This window comes from Equus przewalskii, chromosome 1, assembly GCF_037783145.1.
Source record: "Equus przewalskii isolate Varuska chromosome 1, EquPr2, whole genome shotgun sequence".
Classification (NCBI taxonomy): domain Eukaryota; kingdom Metazoa; phylum Chordata; class Mammalia; order Perissodactyla; family Equidae; genus Equus; species Equus przewalskii.
In genome coordinates this window covers 78973220-79000954 of record NC_091831.1, presented here as the reverse complement: position 1 = coordinate 79000954, position 27735 = coordinate 78973220, and the positions used below count along the sequence as shown (strand labels likewise).

The 27735-nt window shown below is 43.6% G+C and overlaps 1 protein-coding gene across 9 annotated transcripts in view; it reads right to left on the bottom strand.

The window, feature by feature from the left end:
- Positions 1-27735, bottom strand: part of SIPA1L2 (signal induced proliferation associated 1 like 2) — a 211902-nt gene that overhangs the window by 37443 nt on the left and 146724 nt on the right. For 5 of the 9 annotated variants that reach the window (XM_070614983.1, XM_070614973.1, XM_070614991.1 and 2 more), the window contains exons 9-15: positions 23522-24098; positions 19686-19960; positions 7134-7391; positions 5281-5433; positions 3627-3727; positions 3135-3238; positions 925-1313 (exon numbers count right to left, since the gene is read on the bottom strand). In XM_070614983.1, coding sequence (XP_070471084.1) covers positions 925-1313; positions 3135-3238; positions 3627-3727; positions 5281-5433; positions 7134-7391; positions 19686-19960; positions 23522-24098 — 1857 coding nt within the window. The remainder of the gene's footprint in view (positions 1-924; positions 1314-3134; positions 3239-3626; positions 3728-5280; positions 5434-7133; positions 7392-19685; positions 19961-23521; positions 24099-27735) is intronic. The other 4 variants (XM_070615002.1, XM_070615010.1, XM_070615033.1 and 1 more) reach the window with 1 other exon arrangement.

Below are 27735 nucleotides of genomic sequence, written 5' to 3'. Positions count from 1 at the left end.
ACCTGCCTTACGCTCCATCATCTGGAGAAATGCTCCCACCACGGCCCGAGGTATCTGGGAGGATGTTCCCATTATGAGTTCATCTGACTCTGTCCTCAGCATTTGGAAGAGTTCTGGGGAAAAGTCAGACAGTAACTAAGAGCTGAATTAGGAAGGCCCTGGAGATGAAGGAAAATGACAGTGGTAGTTGGTGTGCAGTAGTTAAATTCTGTGCACAGCCAAACCTGAATAAACCTATTTCTTTGCCTAGTCTCTGAAGGCAGGAATCACAAATGATGAGTTTTAAAACCATTGTACAGACAAGTGTCAAACAGGAGTTGAAAACTACTTGTAACTATATATTAAACATCTATACTTAGAATATAATTCCTTTAAATTTAGCTCGTCTTTATTAAAAAAAAATTGAACCGCCAATCTGAACACACCTTCACTGTTATACAGACGACCCAAGGTCTCCCCCCTCTTGTAAGGAGACCTTGGGAACAGAGAAGAAGCGAGCATGAGCCTTGATCTCAGGGAACTCTGCCCAGACAATGCAGAAGCTGTCCCTAATTACCGCTCACTATGACCTGAGGACTGTCTAGCTTGCCACTGCTTCCCCTAAAGATTTGAGAACAGACTGAATTGGGAGAGATAGATAGGTGGTCTGACTAGAGCAATTAATATCTGTGTAGTTTTCTCTCAAATTTAAAGAGAAAGGAAAATAAAATCACAAACATGTGACTTATGAACGTGCAAATTTCACAACTAGACTGGAAACAAGCATTTCATCTAAGTCAGACAGTCTGGCAAACAGGTGACCACCTATCTCACGTGCATACCATTTCTATTTCAGGCCCCTGCCCCCAACCCAGCAGGCGACAGCGCCCAGGGTGCCCAGGTGGCATAAGCAGGTGCTGGTCAGCAGTGCAGGGAGGCACTTACCTGGAATGAGAAGAGATTTCGCTGAGGTCACCCATGCTGCCGTCAGCAGCACTGCCGGCAGAGATGGCGGGCGCATAGCTGTGGACCGCGTACATCTTCGCCTGCTCGTCATCAGGCCCTGAGATGTCGGCAGAGTCAGCCCACTGTTCCGCCCGACTGTGGAGCATGGACCTACTGCCCGCCAGGTGCACGGGGCCGAGGACTGTGGTAGGCATGCACGGGGTCGTGTCAATGCCGCTGTCAGTGGAGGCCCCTTTGATGTAGGTCAACCCCAGCAATTCTGGGTCCATCAGGTCCCCGGACCCAAAGTGTTTGTCGTCACTGTTGCTGGAGGTGTTGCTGGAGAGTGTGTTGCTGCTGGAGTGACTGGAGCAACTTTTATCTCCAATCTTGGGAAGAAAGAGAAACAGAAAGGCTTCAAAGGAATCCTATACTTGGCTTCTCTATGAAGACGTTTCTTCTCACCCAGCCTCACAAAGTTACACAGCAGATGCTCACACCTGAACCCTTTCTCCTCACTGTTCAATGTGAGGCAGAGATAGAATTTACTTTCAAAAAATATCCTGGTTTTAGGCAAAAGTTCCTGATTCATAATTCCTGCCATAAGTCATCTTAAATGGGTATCTTTTCAAGTCTTTGTTCAATTATTTGTGCTCGAAACACAAAAGTATTGCCACAGTGTCGCTAACCAGAAAATAATCAACAAAGGCTACATAAACTGGGAAAGCACATGGAAAATTAATAAAAGGAGGAAAGCAGCCTTTTATCAAGAAACTTCTTCTATGACAAATTACAGTGCCAGCCCTGGGTTTGGGGCAGAAGACCCAGGTTTGAATCACAGTGGTAGGACTTTGGCCAGTCACTTAGCCCCTCTCTGTGTTTATAATACTGAGCTCAGATGATTAATGTGTGGACCCAATGAGATAACAGATGCAGAAGCGCTCTGCAGCCGCAAAGCACAAGGGAAGACTAAGCCATCCCTCCGAGAGAGCCCAAGTCAGAGTGTGCCCAGGTGCTAACAAGACGGGGCTCTCCTAGAGTCCACAGGAGTGCTTTGGGGTCCCCGCAAGACAAAGAGCAAAGAGAACAGAATAATGTCCCCGTCTGACTGATGTGCTCATACAGACACGGCCCCTCTTCCTAGCCCAGGAAAACTAACAGGACCCACAGCAGCAGCAAAGGGCTGTGGCACCATGAGAACAAGTCACGCCTTCATCTATTTTAAAGTGCTTTGGGCTTTTCCTCTTTCATTCCATCCTATCAGATCCTTAGGCTAATCCCTTTGACCTTTTTATCACACGTTGAGTTGATATTCTCAAATCTACTCCCACCACTGCCCCCCCCCCCACCCCGCCCCCCGCATCCCTTCGCTGAAACCGCTGTTAGCAGTTTGGAAAGGTGGAATCAGGTGGATACTCTAAGGCCAACTCAAGACAAGGTCCAGACACAGCTAAGAGAAGGAATGTACATGTAACTCGCCAACGACACTTGAAGGAAGAGGAGAGAAACAACTCAAGTCAGGAACTTGCAAAATTTCTTTACCTGCAAATTTTCAAAGTTACGCTACTTTAAAATGTTGGTTTTATTCGGCAGCAACCAACAATTGATGTTTTCACGTTTAACTGAATGTCTTGTTTCACGGAGCCAGTCGCCCATAAGGCTCACTTCTAGGGTTTTTGCAGAGAGTGAACAAAACGACATGTGCAAATAACCAAAGAACATGGTGCCGGGCGGGCGGACATTGGAACAGCACATGCATGTTCGCTGCTGCTGCTCTGACGATGAGTCATTGGTAACTGTACATACGAGTGGCCGGCGATGGGCAGAGTGACCATCGCTGACCACACAGACCACTTCCCAGCTTCCGCTTCTGTGTTACGCCCACAAGTGGATAAATGGTTAACAGATTAAAAATAGGAACATGACTCAGTAACTATCAAGCTGGATATGGAGGATCAGAAGGCTAAGGATACAATCTTGGTTTTGCCAGTAATTTGCTGTGTGACCTTTCTTTGAGGTTCTTTATAAATCAAACAGGAAAAAAAACCCTTAACTTTTTATTTACTTATTTTTTTTTACCTCACCTCTAACAGACCTGTGAGGTAAATGAGGTACCACTGAAAATCCCTGGCAACAATACTAATAAGTGATGTGTGCTGAGATGCATCAGAATGGCTGAATGAGCGGCTGGTTTACGAACAAGGACTTACATGAGAAAGCTTATTGGGGGAATCTTTGCAGCTTCCATCTTTCTGCAAGGCTCGCTCTTTATAGGAACTCAGGACTTTGGAAGGTGGGCCATGCCATTTGGTTTCTGTCATATAAAGAGAGAAGAGTTGAATATCTAATTTCTAGTGTTGACAAAAGAGCACAGAAATACAGGAGCCCAACAAATGGTTTGGTAAAAATGAACAGGATTGTGGTTCTAGAACTTTCTAGTCTTACCAATGGAATGCGGTAAGAGTAGACAGAACAACCACTATGAAGTTAATGCTCCATTTCCACAGGTATCACAACCACAACCAACCACGGTCCCTATGTCATCGGGAGACTTGGCCCACCACCTCAGCATATTGTAGATGGTGCTCACCAAACACGCATGTTGAAGAAACAAATAAATACAGAAGTGATGGGAGAAGAGGGGGAGCAGGAGGGAAGGAGCAAGGAGGAAGGTCAAGTCTACCGGCAGAGTTGCTTATTACCTGGGTGTCTGCTCCCTTCCATGGTGTCCTCCCGCTCCCGGGCTCCTTCACATTCCAAAGGGCCTGAGCCCTGGTGCTCGAGCAGTAGGGGAGACTGGCACCTGCAAAGAACACAGAGCTGAGCCCTGGCCTGTTTGCCAGGGCATGCCACCAGCATGTCCCAGCGTGTCCTCTCTGTGTGCTGGCTCCTAAATGGGCAATCGAAGGGACACCCCTAATCAGAAGTTGCTTCTGGCAAATGGAAATGCAGTATCTCTTGGCCCAATGCTGCCAGAGAAGCTTCAAGCCTCTGGAACTGGAGCTCTAGTTTCACCACTGGGTCAATAAAGGCATTTGGATGACGGCCACTTACAGACAGAGGAGGGCCGCTGACGCCAGGAGGGTAAAGACCGTCCAGGGTGAGATAAGTGGTCCGTGACAAGCTAAGGAGACCTCACCGCTTCCGTTTTGTTTTATGTGTCTAGAATCCATGGCACTGACACGTCTTTATATCAAACTTTTTAAGGAAAAGAAAAGAAGACTGACTGGCTCTAGACGACATCTAGGTGGACTTTATTTTACGAGAACCAAAAGTATGACAATATAATCTCACAAAAGAAATAAATCACAGGATACTTATTCATATTACAAAGTGATCCTTTCTTACAGAACCCCAGTTACAGATCCTGGTTTGCAGAAAAAGCCAGGAATGGTTTTTCCGTTGATACAAAAAACTCCCCTTTACTTTTAAAATGCCACTCAATTAAGAAAAGTTTCATTATATACAACTTTTAAGAACTCCATCCATTATCTAAGGTAAGGACCACAGGTATCCCAAACTCCAAACCGCAAATATCTACTTCTACGCCCAAACTGGAAGGAAACAGGATTCCAGGAAGAGCATTTCCCTCCGTCCACGTGACAGCAGTAACAGAAAGCTGCTCTTTTCCGGCTGAAATGCTGAAAAACAGCAGAGGCAGGACGTGGTTGCAACGCAGGGGAACACTGCTGGCGGGAGCAGCCCCACCTGCCGCCTCCTGGGGAGAACATGACTGCATCAGCTTTGGTCTCTTCCTCCCCAAAGGATGTGAACGTTTTCCCTGAGTTATTTTATCAGTCGATTCACCGTCTCGGTGCTCCCAGTTGTCCCCGGGCTCCACCTGACCCCCGGCTCCTGGACACCCCGCACACACTCACTACACGGGACGGTCCTCGGCCCAGACTGTGAGGCCACCTTCTGCTGTTCTCCAACAGGAGGCAGAAAAAGCAGTGCCAAACGCTAACCCTGCCTTCAATGATTCTGCGCTGTGTTTTGGAGAAAAAGCACTTTCAAGAGAGGCTGTGAATTGATTCCTCATCGGCTATTTAAGTGAGGGAGAAACTCCCAAGGCTCATCGCCCATAGAGTCCCCAAATCCTTAATTTTCACATATTCTGAAAGACTTTCCTTACAAAAAAGAAAAAATAGACAAGCTCAGAATTTAGACAAATAAGCACTACCTCCAGAGAAATGATGAGCTTTCTGGCCAGGGCAAGAGACTTATTAAAAGCCTGTCCAGCCTTTATATATCCCCCAAAAGGCCGTGTGTACGGCAGGCGCACACTCAATGCTTCTGAATGAGTCACGGCAACAAGTCCCTCCCAGGGGCCAGCAGTAAGGCAAAAATGAGCGATACCCATCGTATCCCACTGGCGGTCTCCAGGGTCCGCTGCCTCCGGGTCCGGGGTCACTGGAGGATGACTGGTTGCTGGGTGAACTTCTGAAATGTTGACTAGAGTCATTAACAGGGCACTGAGGTATCTGCGGAGTGTCAACATCTTGACCTGGCCTGTTTCGTTTTACAAGTGAATTCATTTTTACAATGACAAAGAAAATGAAGAAATACACATTGCAATGTGAAACAGCATAAATCGTGGACAAATAAACTAAGAATTGGTGATGCTATGAGACATAGGTGGTTATGGTTGGTAATTTATCGTAGAAACAGATGTGGCAGGAACAAGACTACCACCTAAAGATTTAAAGCACAAATAATGATTCCAGTGTAATACGGAAGAAGAGGAACAGAACCCCCAAGAATACAGAATTATAAAAACGTTACCAATACTTGTTCTATGAAACTTAATGCAAGTCCCATTTTGGTTCTATATTTAAAACCTATGCAGAGAGAAACTCTAAATTTGGCAAAACCATTTATTTTCACACATCTATTGAATGCAATCCGATTTATTTCAGACACACAAAAATGAGTAAATTCTCATGAGAACTCACTTGATGAAGACGTGCTTGCTACGTTTCCATTTTGCCACCAGAACCCTGTTTTTCCCCCTACAATTTACTAAATTTTACTTTATTAAGGGAGGCTCTGCAGACGCTTCCTGAGGTCACCCCATTCACCTGGGCTTCCTACATGCATTTCTTTGAATATGAGGAGTTCATAAACTCAGCAGACTATTGAGTAAGGAAACCCAGAGTCAAGATGATTTAACGTCAACTTAAAGTTAACACCATTCCTGCATTCACTCTGGAAAGAAAAACTGGAGAAAGCAGAGGAAGACCACATGTTTTGATCTTATTAACTAATTATTAATACTTATATAGGCTTACTACGTGCCAGGAATGGTTCTAAGATGTTTACATATACTGATTGATTCAATCCTCATAAGGCCCCAAAGAGGTCTCTATTATTACTAAGTTTATTTCTTAGATGAGGGAATTGGAGGCTGGGAGAGGACGAGTGACAGGCTCCAGGAAATACTACATCAGTGAGCAGCGGGTGCAGCATCCATGCCGACAACTCGCTATGAGGCCAGCGGAGCCTGACAAGCTGTTCTGGGGAAACTCATGGTGCCTCCACGGCCCATAAGTTACGTGAAAGCTAAAACAAAAGGGTGGAATGAATAACACCACTAACAAAAATTTACTGTTGTGTTCACTTAGAACTACCTAGGTGAATTATGCATCCCCAAATTCTCACCAGCTTCTGATGCCATTGAATTTAACTTTTAAACAAGTGCATTCTCTCACTGAAAAATTAATTTTAAACTCAACTCACTTTGCTTAAAATGAGAGAGAAAAGCAAAGAAATGCTAATGACCTCAGGACCTCTTAAAATACCATGTGCATCAGGGTGACGGGATTTAATCACTGATTTTGCAGTTCTGTTTTATTTATACTCAAAACTGTTCACTTATCCAGAGGCTCAAGCAATACAGTCTCTCGGGTACCCTTCCCAAGATGGTTTAAAGAGCCAGTTGACCATGAGGATCACGGATGGAGAGGGAAAGCCATGGCCCTGGCAGGCGGGACCCATGGGCAGGACCTGCGTATCATCAGCCCCGGGGCTGGGCTGGAAGCAGGCCACATCCAAGCTCCACTGCGTCTGGGGCCTGCCCTGCGTGCCAACCTGTTCAGAACAAGCTAACTCAGAAAAGCTCAAGCCCAATAAGTAGTCCCTCCCCTACAATCTGGAGCTGTAACCCCAGGGCTTTACAAGGGCCGTCCTTGAGGAAGCGGCGCCAGCATTACCTCGTGCCATCGGGCAGCTTGCGGTCGAAGGAGGTGCTGCGGGGAATGGCAGCCTGGGCCTGCTGGAGCAGCTGCTGGCACTGCAGCCGGTCGGGCGTGCCGGGGACGGGGGAGGCCCTGGACAGTGGCTGCAGGGCAGGCGTGGGCACCCGGTGCCACGTGGTGTTCCTCCGGAAGGGGGTTTTGTACTCGCAGGGGGTGCCTTCGCTGTCGAGTTTATATTCCACCATGGGGATCCGGCAGAGCTCTGAACACCCTCTGTGGGGCCAAGAAGAGATGGTGAGAAGGGAGGCTCGGCGCTGGGCCATCAGCGAGGCTTACTTGAGGCCTGCCTGTGCTCCTCAGGTCTCACGGACAAGGACAGAGCCATCGACCCTAAGGAGTGTCCCTGGCTTATGGCAACCTTGTCTATTTACTACCTAGCCTGGAGCATTAGGATCCAGCACCATGCTGTGGCTCTGCTTAATTGACAGATACACTGTTAGGTATTTCATGCATATATCTTCCCTCTCCAGGGAGTTTGCAAACTTCTTAGACAGACCTGAATATATCTGTAACGAATTTGTACACATGGAATCATGCACATTGAACATGGGTGATAAATACACTTTAATAGATTAAAAATGCCTCATATAGGGGCTGGCCCCGTGGCTGAGTGGTTAAGTTCCCGTGCTCTGCTGCAGGCGGCCCAGTGTTTTGTTGGTTTGAATCCTGGGCGCAGATATGGCACTGCTCATCAAACCACGCTGAGGGAGCGTCCCACATGCCACAAATAGAAGGACCCACAACGAAGAATATATTATATAACTATGTACTGGGGGGCTTTGGGGAGAAAAAGGAAAAAATAAAATCTTTAAAAAAAAAATGCCTCATATATAACCTGAACAGGTATTTTCAAGTACAGTTATAAAATTAGGAATGAAAGTCACATGTTGCTTTTTCTATCAAGTCTGAGAAACGTCAAAAACAAAATTAGTTAACAGCTGTCACAGTGAAGGGAAAACCTGAGTGTCCATCTTGTCAAAGTCAAGTAGGGTTTTTAGTTATTATAGTTCTCTCTTAAACTAGCATTACAGCTCCCCAAAAGGTCATCGAGTGTGCTCTCCCATGTGCTCTAATGATCAGTCAGGGATGTAAGACCCTTCGGCCTGAAAAAGGTGACTTGAGTCAGACATCCCTCCAGTTTCCCACTAATTCACAGGGCAAATAGTGCTATTAGCTTGACCAAAGTTGGCGTGCGAGGCCACCTGGTGCAGTTGGGCGAGGACACAGGAAGGCTGGGTAAGTTTCAAATTTGAGTGTCAGGACAAATCACCCCCATCTACCACGTTGATAAAGCCAGCGCGCCTCTCCCCAGACGTTCCAGAGTCAACACAAACACTTTCCAATGCTCACCCCATGAGAAACCTACGACTGGAGGGTATCACTCTTTAAAAAGCAGACTTGCATTCTCGAGACAGTAAAGTAAAACTTTTCAGCCTCTTTTCAATATCATAACAAAAGAACACAGAGAACAAGAAACAGAAAATCAACCATCAACGAAACTTGGAGGCACCTGAAACTCTAACACACAGCATATTAAGCTAGAAGAATGCCAGAGGTTTAGCCCAGCAGAGGAAGGCAGGAGCCAAGGATGTCCCGAGGGGAAGACAAAGAGGAGTAAGATGAGTCCCCTTGAACCCCGGGTGCGGGAATAGGAAGCACCAGGCCCTGCAGAAGCCAAAAGGGAGGGAGAAGGCATGAGAGAGGGGGGTTATCAGAAAGGAGGGAACAAAGAAAAGTGCCACCCTCGGCACTGGGCCCAGTCAGGCTATAACCCCTCCTTACCTCTAGGGGTTGGGAGCAATGGTCCAGGGAAGTCAATGGGAATGAGTCTAGACTCAAGGCCAAGAGGCAGAGGAGAGCTGGCTGAAAACCAAAGGCTCAGGCAAAGTCTCACTGGAAATGAGACTCAGAGTCACTCCTCCTTCCTGCAAACCCAGCTTCAGAACGCTGTACCCCCTTCTCTAGAGAAAAGACGAGCAGACGGAAGCCATCCACTCACTCTTTAGTGAGCCTCACCAACCAACCGTATCCTCAGAGAAGGAGGAACTTTGAAATTTAAAAACAGGATAGCTAAAGTTGAAAATAAAAAATCCAGCGAGACAGGTGGCAGCTAAACTCAGGAACTCTCCCAAAATGTTATATGAGAGCAGACATAAGAAAATGAGAGTCCAATCAAAGGTCTAACATCCACCCAACAGAGGTACCAGAAAGAAAAGACAGAGAACAAGGTGGGGAGGAAATGATTACAAAATAATACAAGAAAACTTCCAGCACTAAAGGATATGTAAAACCAGATGAAAAGGTCCACAGCGTGCCCGGTACAATGCTTGAAAACAGGTCCACATCAAGATAGTCACTGTGCAACTCAGACTCCTGGGTTAAGGAAGTGATCTTAAATTTCTGATGGGGAGGAGGAGTCGGGGCAAAGGACACACAAAGGACTGGGACACAGAGAGCTCCAATCTTCTCAACAGCAATACTGGCGGAAAGTTATTTCTCATCCGTCAAATCAAGAGTATTTAGAGCTTGGGGCCAGCCTGGTGGCTCAGCGTTACGTGTGCACGTTCTGCTTCGGTAGCCTGGGGTTCGCCCGTTTGGATCCTGGGTGCAGACATGGCACTGCTTGGCAAGCCATGCTGTGGCTGGCGTCCCACATAGAAAGTAGAGGAAGATGGGCACAGATGTTAGCTCAGGGCCAGTCTTCCTCAGCAAAAACAGGAGGATTGGCAGCAGATGTTAGCTCAGGGCTAATCTTCCTCAAAAAAAAAAAAAAAAAAAGAGTACTTGGAGCTTGGGATGGAGACAGAGGCAGAAACCAAAACCACGTCCCCTTTTAGGCTTGGGAAACCAAGTGGATGGAGGCGCTGCCATTTTGAGAACAGAGGAGGAATGACTGAATAAACCATCCTAAAGAGATACTCCTGTTTACAGAGAATGAAGTAGTGATGATCTGTTTGTTAGTAAACTTTACTTCCTACCTTTTGTTTTAACTCTCCTTCCCCCAAAGCAAAATTCATCTCTCTTATCTAGGCAAATTTAGATTACTCTGGATTTATTGAATGCGCTAGTCAATTATTGGCCAAATTTACTAAGTCCAGATTTACACTGGACTGCACTGTTTTTTTTGTGTAAAATGCCAAGGCTCTTGATACTTACTCATGGACTTAAATTGTTTCCAAGTGTTTTCCTATTTAACTAGATACCACCTCCCCTAGAACAACTGATTCAACCATATGGCCAACGTCCTAATTAGAAATCATAATGGTGGGATATTACCTTAGCAGATACCAAAACATCAAGAAAATCTACTCTGTCTTCTACCCTAACTGAGGCTCTCAGCAGGTTACTGGAGGTTGAGATGAAACCCAGGCTTGCTGTCTCAAAGGCTGCAGCTGCCTAACAGTGCAAGCCAGGGGACCTTTCATGGAGACCCGCCAAAGTCAAAGGTCCCGGAGTTAGATTTTGAATGAAAGGAACATGAACATTGAATCTTGTGCACCAAAGGGCAATGTGCATTTCCAGCGCTTGTGTGGGTTTCAAGTTTACTGGGTTTGATTGAAAAGGAAGAATAAGGTAAGAGAAGACAGACGCCGGAGCAGTGTGGTGTATTCAGCTCACGCTCATAGACTATAGCCTTTAAAGGATGTGTAATTTAGCTTGAATCTTCCAAAAAATTACATAAATGGGTAATCACGCCTAATATTTGAGAGAGTGTTGACAAAATCTTGTGCAATGCATTAGGTTGAGGAGAGAACCAGGGTGGAATTATTTCATTTCCAACCTCCTACACAGTCACATGTAAACGATCTTTTAATACTAAAAATTGGCATTCTTTTGCCCTAATAAAAATCAGCTATTCTCAAAAGAATGGTTTTATTTTAAAACCAAAACTAATTTTGTTATTATGGGACACTTTTACAGCAACTACTCTTATAAACTAGATTTTTGCTTTTTGACTTCTACGACTGAGACCTCAAATAAATACCACTAATTATAACACATCATCAAACCGCCTCAATCTTAGTTCTGCTCCATCTGTATGAGGAATTCCTTGAAGGATACATATAGAAAATTCAGCCAATTTTCAGGGGAATGGGAAGAGGTATAAACTAAAAATTAAAAACTGGCCTACGGAGGTCCTCCTCCTGCTGCAGTACCAGAAACGGACCTGCACCTGCCCTTGAACATCCCTTCCCCTCCTTGGGTGGTTCTAGCACAGATGCTGGGCAAGAGATCCCAGCTCTTCTGGAGCGTCAAAAGTGGTGCTGCTGTGAAGGGGCGCACAGCAAACACTGCTGACCACCAAGTAAAGGCCAACTGAAACCCACACCGAGCGAATGCAGAAAGACAAAGCACAAAAGGACATTTCCGAAAAAGGGAGCTGCTAATGTTGCGTGAACTGAAACATTTTTGAAGAAAAGACTCAAGTCTTTTGCTTTCCAGCATTACAGACTCAGACCTCACTGATAAACTTGCTTGGCTTCCTTCCGACACACCGAATCCAGTGAATGGATGTGAACTGCACTTCTAGCTCCTGGCACACTTTTCACAGCTTGCTTGCCAAAAGGAGATCCTCAAAGACATTAGATAAGGCTGCGGGATCACCTACATGTACGCGTTATCGATTTCCTCTTTGCTCAATAACGAATGTACATGTCATTTACTTATGCTACTAATTAACATGCTAGGTAGAGATCAATAAAAACTCAGCTTCAGGGTTACAAATAAATACAATTTTTTAACACTGCTTGTCTAGCCAGTAACTTTCCTGAATGCAATCTCTCACAGTAGTATATGCTTGAAGGCAAAACATTTTGTACAACAAGAAGGTCATAAAAAATGTGCTAGTTAAAATGTGACACTACGAAACTCTAAGAATGACAAGCAGTTTTATTAGTTGGGTGCCTCAGAGAATCTTCCATTTTATTGCTTTATTCTAAAACAATGCTACTTGTCCTTCTGAACTTAGCATCGTGAACTCCCTGGGATGGCTTATTCATGGACAAGGGACCCTCATTAACTTACTCATATCCACATTCATCAGCACTCTCCCTGCTTCCTGCTGTCTAAAGCAGGCTTTCCCACAGGAGATTTCTAGGTCAACAGCTCCTATCACTTCCAGGCTTCTGGGCAGGGCCAGCAGAGAGGTGGCATCCACTCTGGTTCACAGGTGACAGGCACCCACACTCACTGCCAAGCACTGTACCTATGCACCCCTAACTTCAGAGACGCCCAGGAAGGACCCCAAAGTGACATCTACCCACACAGGCCCATTCCTTTCAAATGATACCTCTAATTTCCCAGAAGAACCCTCCATTTACCATCAATAATTTAGGTCCTTGAAAGTGGAATCTCTGCTGGCCAGGCTCGAGACTCGGTTCTAAAGGCTCGCTTCAGCCTTCGCAGCCTGACCATCAGGACCACCACTGGTGGAGCTCAGCCAAGTGACACAGTTTTCTCTATTCATTCCCAGCAGGAACCCTCTACCTCAATCAAACTATTCTCCATTAAAGGGAGAGTTTGGGCTCTGGTCTCAAAACCCACACCTGCCAATGCGTAGCTTAGAAACGGGACAATCTCTTTGGACCAATGTTTCTCCTCTTATAAATGGAATAGGAAGAGCAAGGGTATGTCAAGATAGAATTATATGAAATACGTAAGCTTCCTGAAGTGATAGCTTCACAAGAAAGAAGTTAGTTACAAACAGATAATATTACCGTTTGCTTCTATGAAATAGAGGAAACCAATATTAGACAGCAAAAGGCACTACAGTTTCATGAAAGTTCTTTCTAGATAATATTTATAAAGCTATGGAATTATAAAGCTTAACTTTATGTAACAATCAGAATTGCAGAAAACTTTAAAACTATAAAATTCCCCTCGTGTACATCTACCTATGGAACAATACATCATTATTCTGTTACTTTATTCTTTTCACTGTACATAAAAGTAGGACACACGAATTTATGCTACTTCAAAAACAAAGGGGAAGAGTCCTAGGGGATGATAAAGAGGGATGGTATTTTTGAGGAGCAGCAAAACAAAACCAAAAACCCAGAGAATGGAGAAAGTTTAAAGGAATAAGGTATATTCTTACCAAAAAAACAAAAGGCAGTTGAACAAATTAGCTGGACCTGGATGGCGGAAACCATGGACCGTGCAGCCACAGCTTAATCATGTAATTACAACTTGCATTTACTGTAGCCTGAAATTGCCTATTGGTTTTACTGTACTGGACTGCATCATAGAAAACCTTTAACTGAACCCAATAACCTAACGAAAAGCCTCACAACGTACTGCAATGCTATCCTTTACGTCCAATCCTCCAGTTACCTTGTATGGCGCTTTACAGTTTTCCACACACACTACACTACTTCAGTTCACACAAATGTTTGAGGTAGCACCAAGGAAATCTCCAGTTCTCAGAAGGAGGCTCAGAGAGGTTGGAAAGGTGACACAGCTACTCAGGGACAGGTTCGCGCTGGAAACCGGAGCCCCTGACTCCCAGCTCAGCGCTCTTTCCAAGACACTTGGGCTATCTCCTTCAAAAGCTATCAAAGCAGAGTTAATGTGGCCCACATCATATCATATTTTCCATTAGCAGCAAAAAGAATCTTTGGAAACAAAGGCAGAGAGATTTCGTCAAAGGAACGCCCTGTTTCTTTTATATTATGTGCTTTGAAAAGAAGCCTTTTGTAGGCCCAGGAATTGAAGTAATCACTGATATTTTAATCATTTTAATGTCTGTTATGCTAATAGCCTGCTAATAGCTCAAAGACTCTTTCCAAATCACCCAACAAGGTGACAGGGGTAATTGATGCTCATTCAGTTGAATCACAAACTCTTTCTTTCTGTTGCTTGAAAAATCAAAAGCTTCCAACAGGAATAACCACATAGTATAAGTTACTGTACAGGTCAGGGCACCGTCACACAGGAAATAGCGACGAAATGAAATATTCATTCACTTTTCTACATATTTCCTTCATTTACAGATAGAAATAGAGACACACCTAGACTACAAATAGAAAAAGAGACATCTAGACCATAACCCCACTTGACCAAGCCCTTTGAATCAAAGTCTGGAATTGAAAAGGTGTGTGTCATACCGAATACCAATACGAAGGGAGGCCATCTGGGACTGAATGATTCATCAGCCGCCGTCCTTTCCTTCCTCACCAGACACAGGGGTGGACCCTGTTTCCACCCACTGTACCCCCAGGACCTAGCACCACATTTGACTTAAAACAGAGGCTCAGAAAGCTCTTCATGAAGCCAGTCGCTTCCCTCTTTTTCTCAGAAAGCTTGAGACCAAGAATAACGTTTTACTGCATTACAGACTTTAAAGTTAAACATAGAAGATTTTCAATAGCTATCTGAGGCCTGAGTTTTGATCAACGTATTTCCATGAGGGAGAAAATCCACTGGCTGTCCGTCACCATCGCCTGGTGTAACCTGTCAAGTACGAGACAGTTATTTGCCTAACGAACACAACACTCGTGCTTTACTGTCACTCTTTGCATTCCTGTCACGGTGTCAATGCCCCTACAAAGTTCCAAACTACAAAAAGGTGTGGACACTAAAATACAGATTATTACCTGGAGAGGGTGAAAGCATTTTCTGCCTGGAGATACTTATTAGCAAGTGATAAGTTGTTGCTATAGTTTGAGAAAACTATTTTTAAATAACAAAAATACGAATGGGAAGTACTGTATTTTAGAATGCCAGGTGGACAAAAAGGAGCCCATCAAAGTAAAGATCATGTCTGTCCTAAGCTTTTAATAGTCCTAGTGCCTGGCACAGTTTCTGGCACAAGCTGGCTAAGAGTGAATGAATGAATGAGTAAACGTAAGGCAACCCATTTTACATTTGTTCTGTAATCCAATGTTCTTACTTGAAGGAGTGAGGCAATAATCCAAGCATTATTTTGGAGGAACTGGGCAGTTTTCATAGTTCACATTAAAATTCACTACTGGAGGACCCATAGGACAATACCAGATATAATTAATTTTTCTTATCCATACAAATAAATTGGAACTCTAAAACCTCACTTTAGTCCAGATTTCAGTTCACCAACTATCTATACATATAAATTTATATATAAACTGCTAATCTGACATAATTGAGTTTTCCTTCCTATTTCTATTTCCACGTCCTCCTCCGTGTACTTCAGGGAGTTGAATGGTCAGGCAACAGGAAGCAAACAGAAGACAAGAACATAAAGCTTCAATTTTATAGAATGATGAGAGGACAACAATTTAGATTCATGACAAATGAGATAATTTCCACTGTTTTGCATTACATAGAAAAATTTGTCTTGGATAGTATGTCAACAAAGTATGAAAAATCACACAAAACAGATGCACCACAGCAAGGGATTTCATTTCCATTTTTATTGGACATATTTACTAAATCACTCACATTGTATAACAACTCATGCATAATTCTGATGAGTTGTTATTTCCTTTCTATCACCCTTTTAAGTTGATGTGTTTTCCTTCAAATGACATTGATAGAATGTCAGTCACCTTTGAAGGCTAGGGGCCGGGGCCGGATTCCCCCCTTGCAGAACAAGGGAGAGCTTAATTAAGTGTCTTCCACAACTCTTCTTCATCTTTGCCACTGAGACTGTCTGCTTGGGAAACACCCTTGCTCCCTTTAAAACCTTATTTCCATTTGAAGAGGGCTATTCCCAAACCAATGCTCGCCACTCATTCCCCAATCTATATGCATTCACTCCTGGATCCGATCTCAGCGCCAGATCAGTTAATAAGCATTCCCAGAGGAAACCCTCCCAGCCTGGTGTTCTCTGGAACTCTACAAGGAAAAGGAAAAAGGGCTCTGCCTTCCTTTCAAGCTGAGGGACAGCTGAATTATCATCACCCTTAGGCTTGAGAATGGGCCTTCAAAACGGCAGTGGTGCTTTTGATTCAACATAAATACTCTCCCAGTTAAAGACTTCATTTAATCCAGTGGCTTCTGAGTCATAAGCAAACACCTTCTGACCTGCGGAAAACCAGGAGTGAGTCCATCAAATGACAGGCCTCTCCCACTGCTGACGGGAGCAGATGGGCTCCGAGGAGAATTATTGCTAACTGATATCCTGTAGGACAAAAATCACGCTGATAAATGGCAAAAATGAACTGAACTATCTTTCACTCATCATTCACAATGTTTATGAAGACTGAAATGTCTTGCAATTCGTTCATTGTGCCATTTTTGTAGTCCTTATGGCTTTTACATAAAGACAACTTAAAAGAAAAAAATTACACATGCACACACTCACACACACATCCATTTAAATGAATGTTTTCTTTTTGCTCCCTCCCTGACAAGCACTAGGAGCCACTTTGTGAAAGAAGACAGGGGTCATTTTCCACGCCACAAATCAAATGCGTGGTTTCAGCTTGAGGCACATCTCTGTGTATTTTGCTATAGCCGTATGGGTACCAAGCGATGTTTTGTTTAAAAGGTTTGTACTTTAATTTTCAAAATGAGTCAGGTGCTACCCATTTCCCCTTCAGGCCCTCCTCTACAGTTTCTTAAAAAATCTAATAATGCAGAAGGCTACACTTGTTTAGAGCATGGATGAAATTTAAAATAATGTTTCACGCTTGCATTGCAGTTGAAAGCGAAGAACCCTTATTCTAAGGATAACTTCTCGTGAGGCAGCAGGTAGTTTTACCAGGGCACCCAGACAGTCACAGACAGAACACGAATCCCAAACTCATAAAAATACGGATTCAAAAATCTATAAATTCAAATTCACAGAATATTAGAAGACTGAATTGAAAGAATTTTGAATGATACCTTCTAGGTTTAAAACCTTCATGACTTACAGAAATGTGGGTGATAGGCATGCCAATTTTGGAGTGTAGTTACCAGGCAAAAAGCTAATTCTAACCCTGGTTAAGGTTAAAATATAAAAGACAGTTATTCCAGATTAATCAGGAGAAAAATCTGTATCTTCAGGGAGTGGTGTTAATGAGAATTGAGGAAACAAAAGCAAAATCTCTAAATATCTTGAATAGCTTCAATAAGAGAATTTGCATTTAAAACAAGGAAAGAATTAATTATGTGCAGACCACAGCAGATTATGTGTCCTTGGACAAAAAAATAAATAACAGCCAGAACTTTTAAAGGGCAGTTTTTGTTTGTTTATTTCTTTTAGCTGGAAAACAATTCAATATTTCTTAGGAAATCCTACTCTTCTAAATCATATGTTCTAAATACCAAACATAATGATAACTTTAACATTTTTATTAAACAGATCTCTTGAAAGCTTAAAAATGCTTTACTGAGCAACAGTAGGCCAAAACTAAAAATAGGCGGAGAAATATTTTTTAACCCAGAGAGAGAACGTGGTAACATTTTCCTCTAATTCTATAGTAGTAATCAACCTCTAAGACAGATAAACAGACCTCATTGTCTCCATAAGATCTGCAAATCTATATTTCTACCAAAGCAAGAAAGAAATTTTACTATATGGAAAAACTTCTAGTAACTGGCTTAAAATTTACTTTAAAAGACTTTCACTTACACGATATTTTAGCTTCAAAGGTCTAAAGGATTTCCCTTCTATTATTTCCAAGTCTCATTTTTAATAAAATAGTCTTTGTTTTTGATTTCTTTGTACTCATACCATGATGTGTGATTCATGGGATTCTTGGGGAGCAAACGGATGGAAGGGGACAGAGTCTGGCAAAGCAACAAGAAACATCTTGGATATTTCCCATGACATGTGGCTGGTGCTCTCAAGAGGAATTTCAGCTCGTTAAACCTTTATTTTGTAAACCTGTTGTGCAGATATAGGAAACAAGGCTACGGAAAGTCAGGTAGGGAGCAAATGTTAAGATAACTTCTAGAGAAAGACCTTTACAAAATGTGCACATTAACCAGGGAGGAAGGTGGTATAGCACTGGTTTTTTTTCTAAAAAAAGATCACCGGTGGTGGTGTCGGGGGGTCGGCCGGTGATGCAACAGTTAAGTTCGCATGTTCTGCTTCGGCGGCCCAGCGTTCGCTGGTTTGGATCCTGGGTGCGGACATGGCACTGCTTGGCAAGCCATGCTGTGGCAGGCGTCCCACATACAAAGTAGAAGAAGATGGGCACGGATGTTAGCTCCAGGTCAGTCTTCCTCAGCTAAAAGAGGAGGATTGGCAGTGGATGTTAGCTCAGGGCTAATCTTGCTCAAAAAAGAAAAAAAAAAAGTCATGGTTTTGAGCTTATCTATCCAATATGGCAGCCACATGTGCTAATTACATCTTAATTAAAATGAAAATTCACTTCCTCACTCGCACTAACCACATTTCAAGTGTGTGAGAGTCATGCGTGGCTTGTGGCTACCATGCTGGATGGTACAGATATAGAACATACTGCAGAAAGTGCTACTGGACAGCGCCGGTTTTAGAGGTCAAGGAAAGGAGATGGAGAAAGTAGAAAAGAATGTCCTAAGTTATCACAGAAATAAGTCTAGAGAGTAGGCGCAGGAATCGTGCTATCCCTGAATGATAAGAATTTCTTTTAGAGCATGAAAATATTCAAATGAATATCCTAAAGTTTTGTTTGTTTTTTTTAAATTAAAAGTGTGGGGCGTTGATTATGGCTGAAGGTGCTGAGCGCTTTAAGTATATCATCATACTTAATCTTCAGAGAAACAGTAGGAGGGAGGCGACGGTTTAATCCCCATCTTACAGACAGTTAGTGAGGCTTAGAGAGCATGTGAATCACCCAAGATCACACAGCTAATGCCTGGATTCCAAGCACACTGGGTCTCTCCAAAGCCCGAGCTCCTGAGGCAGCCTGAGGGACTCCTTCTGAGATGGAGATGTGCTCTAGATAGGAGCACCGGACACCACAGCACAAGCAGGGCCACAGCCAGATGGACGGCTGGTTCTCAGCATTCTTTTCTCCCTTTGGCCTAATATTTTCTTGAGGTTGGACATGATTATTTTCTATTAACAACGGAACAGTATCTTTTTCTAATTCCATTCCTGTTCCTTCCCTCCGCCCATCTATTCTGAGCTTTCCAAGTCTAGCCACCTCTTTTCATACCTAAACCGTGACAGCTTATGAGGATGCCCTGAACCAGTTCAGCTCGAATGGAGTAGTCACCACACAGAGTATGTCTGATGTCCCAACGTTCCTTCAGACACACAAGTATTGATCTCTTAAACATCCTGTTAATAACCAATAACTTCACATTAGGATAAGGGATTCTAGTAGTGCAGAGAAAGTATTTAACTTGCTAAAGGCTGAGCTGGGATAAAGAACATTTCCTCTTAGATGTTAAGTCTCACTGGTCCAGTGAACCGAGCAGGTGCTCTGCTCCTTAGTTTCTAATATCTCAGCTTTTACATGGTCAATGTCCCATTAAATTGCTTGGAAATTACAATTTATCGAAGATGCACCTGACTACATTTTCTGAGGACCCTGAGGGACCAGTTAGGACAGTACCTGCTACAGAGGCCAAGGAGGAGCCAGCATTGCTGAGGAGCCCCCCACGCCTTACCTCCGGGGCGAGCCGTCGTCGTGTGGCTGGATGATGACCACCTTCACGGTCACGGAAGTCCGGAGCAGGTCGATCATCTGTTCGTGGGTCAGAGTGGCCACGGCCACTTTGCAGATCTCCACAAGGCGGCTCCCTTGGCGAAGGCCGGCCTTCCAGGCAAAGCCGAAAGGTTCCACATCTGCAACGATTCCTTCAAAATTCACGTGGAAGCCAAGCTGGCCCAGCCCGTTCCTCCTCAGGGTCATTTCCACAGTCTCGCAGCCTCTCGTCACTATCTAAGGGGATAGGAGGCGGTTAGTGGCAATGCTGTGGAGCCCCCACGTCCGAGGGGTGCACACAGGCTCTGGGCTCGCTCCTCTGCCCTCAGCCCTCACAGCCCTTCCTTCAAACAGTCCCAGTGACAAGGACACATTTCAATCAGAGTTCACCTAATTAACTGTGGCATCCAGTACAAAGAATATAACAGTAAAACAACAGTTTCATTTTTCAAAAGCAAACCTATTCCTGATACAGGTGTCCTGCTTTTTCTTAGAAGCCACTGGCCTAGAGCTTGTGAGCTTAAGATGGGCTCTCATAATTCCCTCCTCTCCTTTCTCATGTCAACTGACTTGGCTCTTAAACATATAAATTCCATTGTTCCAGATGGACTATAGTGAGGGAAAAAATGTCAAGACTTTCGAAACTAGTACAGGTTTCGCCCATCAAGCCTTAAAACCTATGAGACAATTTCATTCAACTTAAAAATGGCCGCAAACCCTTCCAAGCTAACACTTAGGGACCTGCCCCCAGGATGGGCAGCAGCAGAAGTCAGAGCGTTAGGAAAACTCTAAGTGCTCTCTGTGTACCCGCCCTGTGGACATCCTGTTCTGTCCTTTAGGACCCCTCTCCTGGGGAGTGACTGCCCTTGCTTGCCTGGGTGTTGAGGACTGTTTAAATTAAATGTGAGCCAGCCAGCCAGGCTCCTTGGCATCTGCTGACAAGGGCAGTATGCAGGATGGTGCTCTCTCTTGCAGGCGGCAGAAACCTGGAGGCACTGGGCCACCCCTTAGGGCCAAGGACAACCTCAGGCTGTAGCAGCTCCAGTGCATTTACCTTCCCCAAGAGCAGGAGTCTACACAGTATCCCAAAAAGGAATATGAAGGAAGAAAGCGGTTTGCATCCCACTCAGTGCACCGAAGCACCAATAATTAGTTAACACCACCCTCAGAAGTGCTTACTGAGACAGCTTCCATGCATTGAAAGAAAAACACGGGCTCATTAACTATCCTTTGATGACCACGGCATCACTTATTTGTGGGAAATTTAAAGTCAGGAAGTATCATACCCATATCCGCCAAACCACAGAGCTCATGCATGAAGTTTCAGTTTAATAAATGCTCCGTTTCCATGCAACACGCTCTGAATACACAGATCCTATTTAATAAGACCTATGACTGTAAGCGCAGCTGTAGGGACTGGGGCTGGTTCCGTGTATCACCACTGTGTCTCAGGTTTCCATGGTTACCGCCACGGGTGCTCGCGCTGCCAATCAGTGTCTCACAGGCACACATGACAGTTTGGGGCTTAGGAAAATGGGGAATGGATTGCTGGTCTTAGTGGCGAAGTTTTGAAAGACTGAAGTTTCTAAAGTTATGAAGTGAACTAATTTAAAATTGTTTAAAAATAGTACTTTTGTGATATGTACAACCGGAATAAATTTTTCCTTCACTTCTTTTTCAAGGAAGCTCTGCTACCAAAGATGACCTATGACATGCCTTCTTTCAAACCTTGATGCGATTTTCAGTTGAAACTGAACATCCATACAGCAGACTAAACAGTGAACGGCCAGGCTTTTCCAGACCCCTACGTGTTCTGTCTCTTGTGCTTATTTCCTCCAACCACACGCTACTTCCTCTACTTTTGCTTTTCGTATTTCTTTATCCCTTCTGTTCCTTGCTTCTTAACACTCACAAAGGATGAAGACCATGTTCTCCATTTATTTGGAGCTCCTCACATACTTACATGGATTCAATTCTCACATGACATGGTGGCCTCCTATCCACGTACACAGGACTGGCTACCTAATTCATGGGGCCCAGTGAAAAATAAAAATGTAGGGCCCTGGTCAAAAATTATTCAGAATTTCAAGATGGCAATAAGAGATCTTTCAACCAAGCCTGGGCTCTTCTGAGAGTGGGTCCCTGTGCAACGCACAGGTTGCACACCCATAAAGCTGGCCCTGCCTGTCCCTCTGGGTGTAAGTTCATTCCTGTCTTGTATCTTTACCTGCATGACAGACACGTTTAATTTCACTTTCCACCATCATAGGATGCACACTGAGTGTACCATCTGCTAAACAGCACTCATTCCTAGTATTTCTATGATGACTGCATCATCCTCTTTTTTTCCATTTCTGTTGATACTGCTCTGTACTAACCTTATGCTCTATTCCTTCAATAGTCTTTGGGTTGGTTCATTTCCAGCATCTTCTGTTACAAGTCATCCTAGACAGAACACACCTCCTCAAATATATTCCAGACATTAGGCACCTCAGTCACATTAGCAATACAGTCACTGTTCTAGGAAAACGGTAGGAGGGGTCCATGGAACAGCGAATGTGCAAGAACCTACGTGTAAATACCTACGTAGTGTGCATTCTGGACACTGGTGAAGTGGCACTTATTTGTGTTGTATTTTCAGGAGCACAGATTATGATGACTCAGTGGATCTCCCCAAAAGAAGTATTTGCAATATTATGGAAAGCACAATGTGTCCTGAGACTCCCAAGGATCACTCAAATCTCCAGCTACATAAACCACTCACATACTTAATCATCCCAACATCACATCTACACTTTCGCACATATACCCAACGATACTGCTGAACACACGAGACTCCTTTCCGTAAACAGTGTCCGCAAAGAAGGAAATTATTTCTCCAGGGCTAGCAGGACTGACTTGATTGTATTGTCTCTCAGACATGGTCTCAAATAACAAAAAGGGAGATTGATATTTGGTGGGAGGAAAGGGTGCAAGAAGTGGGTATAACTTGTCCTTTTTCCATGATCCATAATTGACCAAGTCTTTTCTAATTAATAAAATATGCATCCCCCTGGAGGAAGATTTACACATGAGAAATTCTTTTGTCAAGGCATGCTTTGTTCTTGTATTATATTTGATTTATTCTTATAACTCTATTGTATATACTCAAACTAAAAAGTCTAATGCCCTTTGTTAAAAGTAGGAGCAGAAATACAACTGATAATCCCATCATGGACATCACTTAGGGGTTTGTCCTAAAGATAACCTTTAAAAAAATCTCTTTTATGAGTGATTTTTTTTTTAGTCTAACTGAACGGGTAATTCTATAAAACCTCCTCAAGAAACTCTGGCTAGAAGATTAATAACATATTTAACCCAGCAGAGTAAACAAAAATACCTGCCATATACACATGCAAAGAACTGAAGCTGCAAAGAGGACTTACTCATATGGTCAAGAGCAATTTTGTGCCTATTAATTTCCTCTGGGACGGTACCGTCATGTCAGTCTCTACAAACAGCCATAATATCTAGATAGTTCTTCCGTTTTTCCTTCAAATACTATAAAAATATATACTGATGTTAGAAAGTTGGCTTAATTTTCCCTTTCTAATTAATTTCTAACAGGCGCTTCTCCACCCTTCTTGTATTCAGCGAGTACTCAAAGGGACACAGCATTTAAAATTAAGCTCTGTAGCCATAAGAGATAGTAATTCGTTCCCTAGGTGCCATAATCATGGTGGAATTTCCCAGTGGAAGCTACTGTGAATCTGGGATTGAAGACCTAAGGATGGTGGGAAATACAAACCCTGTACTTACTCCTAATCGCTGAACAATTTCCCTTACGTCTTCGGCACAGTTATCCACGGAGGACAGAAGGATACATTCTCCTCTTTCGTAAAACACTTTGATGCTCATTAATCCAGAGGTCCACCCAATGACATCCCGGCAGGAACAGTTAAATACAACGTTCTTGGAATCCTTTTCAATCAACATTATGAACTCATTGGAGATCCCAAGAAGACATTCAATGTCAGCAGACTGGCCAAAGTCCCGAGCTATCACATGCCACATGATTGCGCCGACGCTAAACAGATGGGCGTCCTTCCTTGGCTTTACTTTCTCCTTTTTCTTTGCACCCAGTGTAATGAAGCTGAATTTCACAGAGGTATCCACGGTGGCGGTTGTGACAAAGTTCTCTGCCAGATCTTTCAAGTACTCTTGCCTTGTTCGAGTGGCCATCGCTCGAAACTTTTCTGACTTATGGGCTGCGTTTTCTGCATTGATTACTTTGGCTAAAAGGAAGTCCCGAAATACTGCTGACTTTGGAAAAGTTACGCCTTTGGGAATTGGTGGACCAAACGGTGGCACATCTTTTGATCTAGAAACTCCAACACTGAGGAAGAATAAAGAGAAATGAGATGAGCTGTGATAGCACAATATTTATCTTCAGAAATCTGACATATACCCACATTTTCAACTTAAGCCATATTTTGCAGCTTCTTGTTATCCTAATTTCTGGGTACCAAGTTATTGTTTGTTTAAGTAAAACTTTTCAAACTTAGCAGATGGGAGGGTGTTCTGGGCTGAGTTACGTACCTTAAAAAAATTGTATGTTGAGTCCTAAACCCCAGTAGCTGAGAATGTGACTCCATTTGGAGATGGGATCTTTAAAGAGACAATTAAGTCAAAATGAAGCCATTAGGGTGGGTCTTAATCCAATATGACTGGACCCCTTATAAAAGCAGATCAGGACACACAGAGAGACACCAGGGACCCAAGTGTGGAGAGGAAAGACCATGCGAGGACACAGCGAGAAGGCACGACCTACATGCCAAGGAGAGAGTCCTCAGAAGAAACCAAAGCTGACAATACCTTGATCTTGGACCTCTAGGCTCCAGAACTGTGAGACATAAATGCCTGCTGTTTAAACCACTCCATCTGTGGTACTTTGTCATGGCTCGCTGAGCTAAGATAGAGGGCAATGGATCCATCATGGGACGGGATACACACAGTTTCAGACAGCGCCAGGCTGGTACTCAGTAACTGCCGCTGGTCATCACTGAGAAAGACAGTGACTCTTCCAACAGAAGTGAGGTTAGCCCCACTTGGCTGCTTGGGATCTCACTGGTACTGGGCACAATGATCATGCTCACAGGGCCAAAATTTTTAAGTGTCACTTTTAAGGAAATGCTCACTTGTTCACATTCTGAAAATCTAAATGAAGGTTTTATGACAGTTAAGTTTTAAGAGATTCCAGGGACTGAAAAGATCAAATGTATATGGTAGTAACAACCATCTTAATGTATCACCGCCAATAATGCTGCCCTATAACAGACAGAAATTTTAGTTGTCTCAAATTCTTTTTGGATTAAGACCCAATATAAAGAGTGAATTAATGAATTAATGAGTGAAGAATTGGAGTGAGTGAATGAATGAATCCCACAGCATCTACAGCATCTACTCCTTAATTGCTGTGTAGCTACTGCAGACCAAGAATTCGTACTAACCCCACATCTACCCAGGTTGATAATTTTTTCTGTGTTGGGATAAACAAAGGAGGCAATCTATGCTTCATTTTCATCATTGTAGAAAATCCTGAAAGAGGTGAATTGAGGAACGGAAACATTCTGTCCAAATTTGTTCTGTCAGGTATGAATTCCTCTTCTGGAATGTGGTTGGTTAGACTCTAAAAAGATCACAGTCCCCAGGTATCTCTCACCTTTGCTTTAATCTGCACCCTTTACAGGAGAATTAATCACTTCCGGGGACCTGAGCAGCAAGATGGCAGACTGTCTGGATGGGGCCTTAGCGGGTACGAAAGGGGAAGGAAGAAGGACTGTTTCCCTGTGGGACAGATACACCCCACTCATTCACGTATGGTGGCCTATGACTAAACCAGAGGGTGATGCGGGGCACCTGACTCATGTTCTCAAAGGAAGGTCCTAAAACACAGCGGAGACTGAAGTGGCTTATGGGCCAACATCACACCTGACCCATCTCCCCTGGCTACCATCCTTAGAGGACATTCTAGACTGAGTAGGAATTAACTTGTCCTCACATGTTAACTCCCGGAGAGCTGTCCCAAAGTTACCTGTCCAGACTTGTGATGAGTCTAACCACACCTTGTTGCTTCTCCGCTATACTGATCAATGAGCTCAAACAGCCTCTCTTGCACTGGCACCTGCCCTCCCGATACCTGGCATAACAAACTCAAGTAATCACCTCTCCTGAATTTGGGTTTCTCCTCCAGGAATGAGCACGGATTCCTGGAAGGATTTTATCCACAGAATGCTGAGGAGGCCAAGTCCCATTTGACACCCTGCGGGATTACTTTTTGTACTTAGCTCCGTGGATCTCAAGCTACCTCTGACTGCAGCTTGTATGCACTTGAGTCGAAGTGGCAAGGAAAACTTTTCATGTCTAAAGATGTTCCAAGGTGGCTCCTACTGTGGCGCTCCATTGTGGGTAGAGGGAGGGGCCTCTTACAAGGGCAATTCTTTTTGTCCCAAATTACCGACCCTAATAACTAATTGGACAACCCCTCTACAATGCACAGTATGTTCCTCCTCTATAAACTGCAATCCTGTGCATCTCAGTCAAAGTTGCACTAAAATGGCACAATTTAGGCACAGCTATTCCATGATTACTATGATATTCTGGAGATGGGGATCAATTAGATATCGCTGGTTACAAAAGTTTATAGAATCCTTAATTCTTTCAAGCAGAGTTGAGTCAGAAGGAATATTCTTTTGCCAGATTTAGATAACTTCCCAATGGGTTGAAAAAAGAATGTGTTTCAAAACTTCTCCTTATTTTACCCAAATAACTTGATAGCATTTATTGATGATTTCGATATAAGACCCCTCCACCAAAAGCAACAATACAAAGATGAGCTTCCTTAATATGCAAATTAAAGGGTTTTCGGAAAGCAAAGTGGTGAAGAGTAGAGTCCAGAGTCGGGCCCCTCATTGGGATTCCAGCTCCACCACTTTCTGAGACACTCTGAGCTGGTTACTTCATCCCTCAGTGCCTCAGTTTCCTCATCGGTAAAATGGAGGTCAAAATAGGGCCATCCTCAAAAGCCCACTGTGAGGATTAAACAAAAGAATGCATGTAGAGCTATTCTTATCCAAACTGTTAATATTTTTGTCAGAATCCATCATCATTTTAATCATCAATTTAACATAATTTTTGTCAAGAGAGGCTATATATTAAATTTCCTAAAATGGAAGTCATCACTTTCTATAGCTCTCTCTTCACTTTTAATGGGCAGTTAGCAAGTAAGCCTATAGGGCAAGCAGTTTATTTATTCAGTTACTAAGAGATACATCTCGGGAAGTATACCAACTCATAAATCCTTCAAAGTCAACTCTGCAATGGCTCCAACTATTAACATTAAGAATCTTGTATGAAGAAACAGGCAATTAGTTAAGTTTGCTTTTTGAAAGTTTCAGGCTAAAGTTACATTACGTGGAGCTTTGGGGATGTTGCCCCATCCTTCCCCTCCAGATTCAAGTGGACCCAGCACTACTTCTTGAGAATCCTGCCGCACGCCTGGGGGATGCCTCAGACTACCTCTGTAAGGTGGGAGCATGCTCTTCTACTCTTCTAGACTTGTTGGGCAGCACAGTGTTCATTAGAGGAGGCATCTCGACCCAACGGGCTGCCTGGACCATGATCTGTACTAAGTGGGACTATGGGTCCTCATCGGCCAGAACTAACTGCCACTTAACACCTGTACAAAGCGCAGGAGAGAAATGGTACTCATGGGGCTTCACCTGAGCTGTGTGAGATCCATACAGTCTTCTTTAAAATGCATCTGTAGATTAAGACACAGCAACTTAGAAAACAACAGACCTAGACTATATCTCACCATTTGCTTGGAAATTATTTTAATGAATTTATTTTGTCACTGGTATGTTTTGAGGAATATCATATGAAACACACCTATGTTTTGGGGAAACTTAGGCATTGCAGCCTTATTCCATGTCACTGAGTACATATAGTTTCATAAAATGTTATGGAATTGA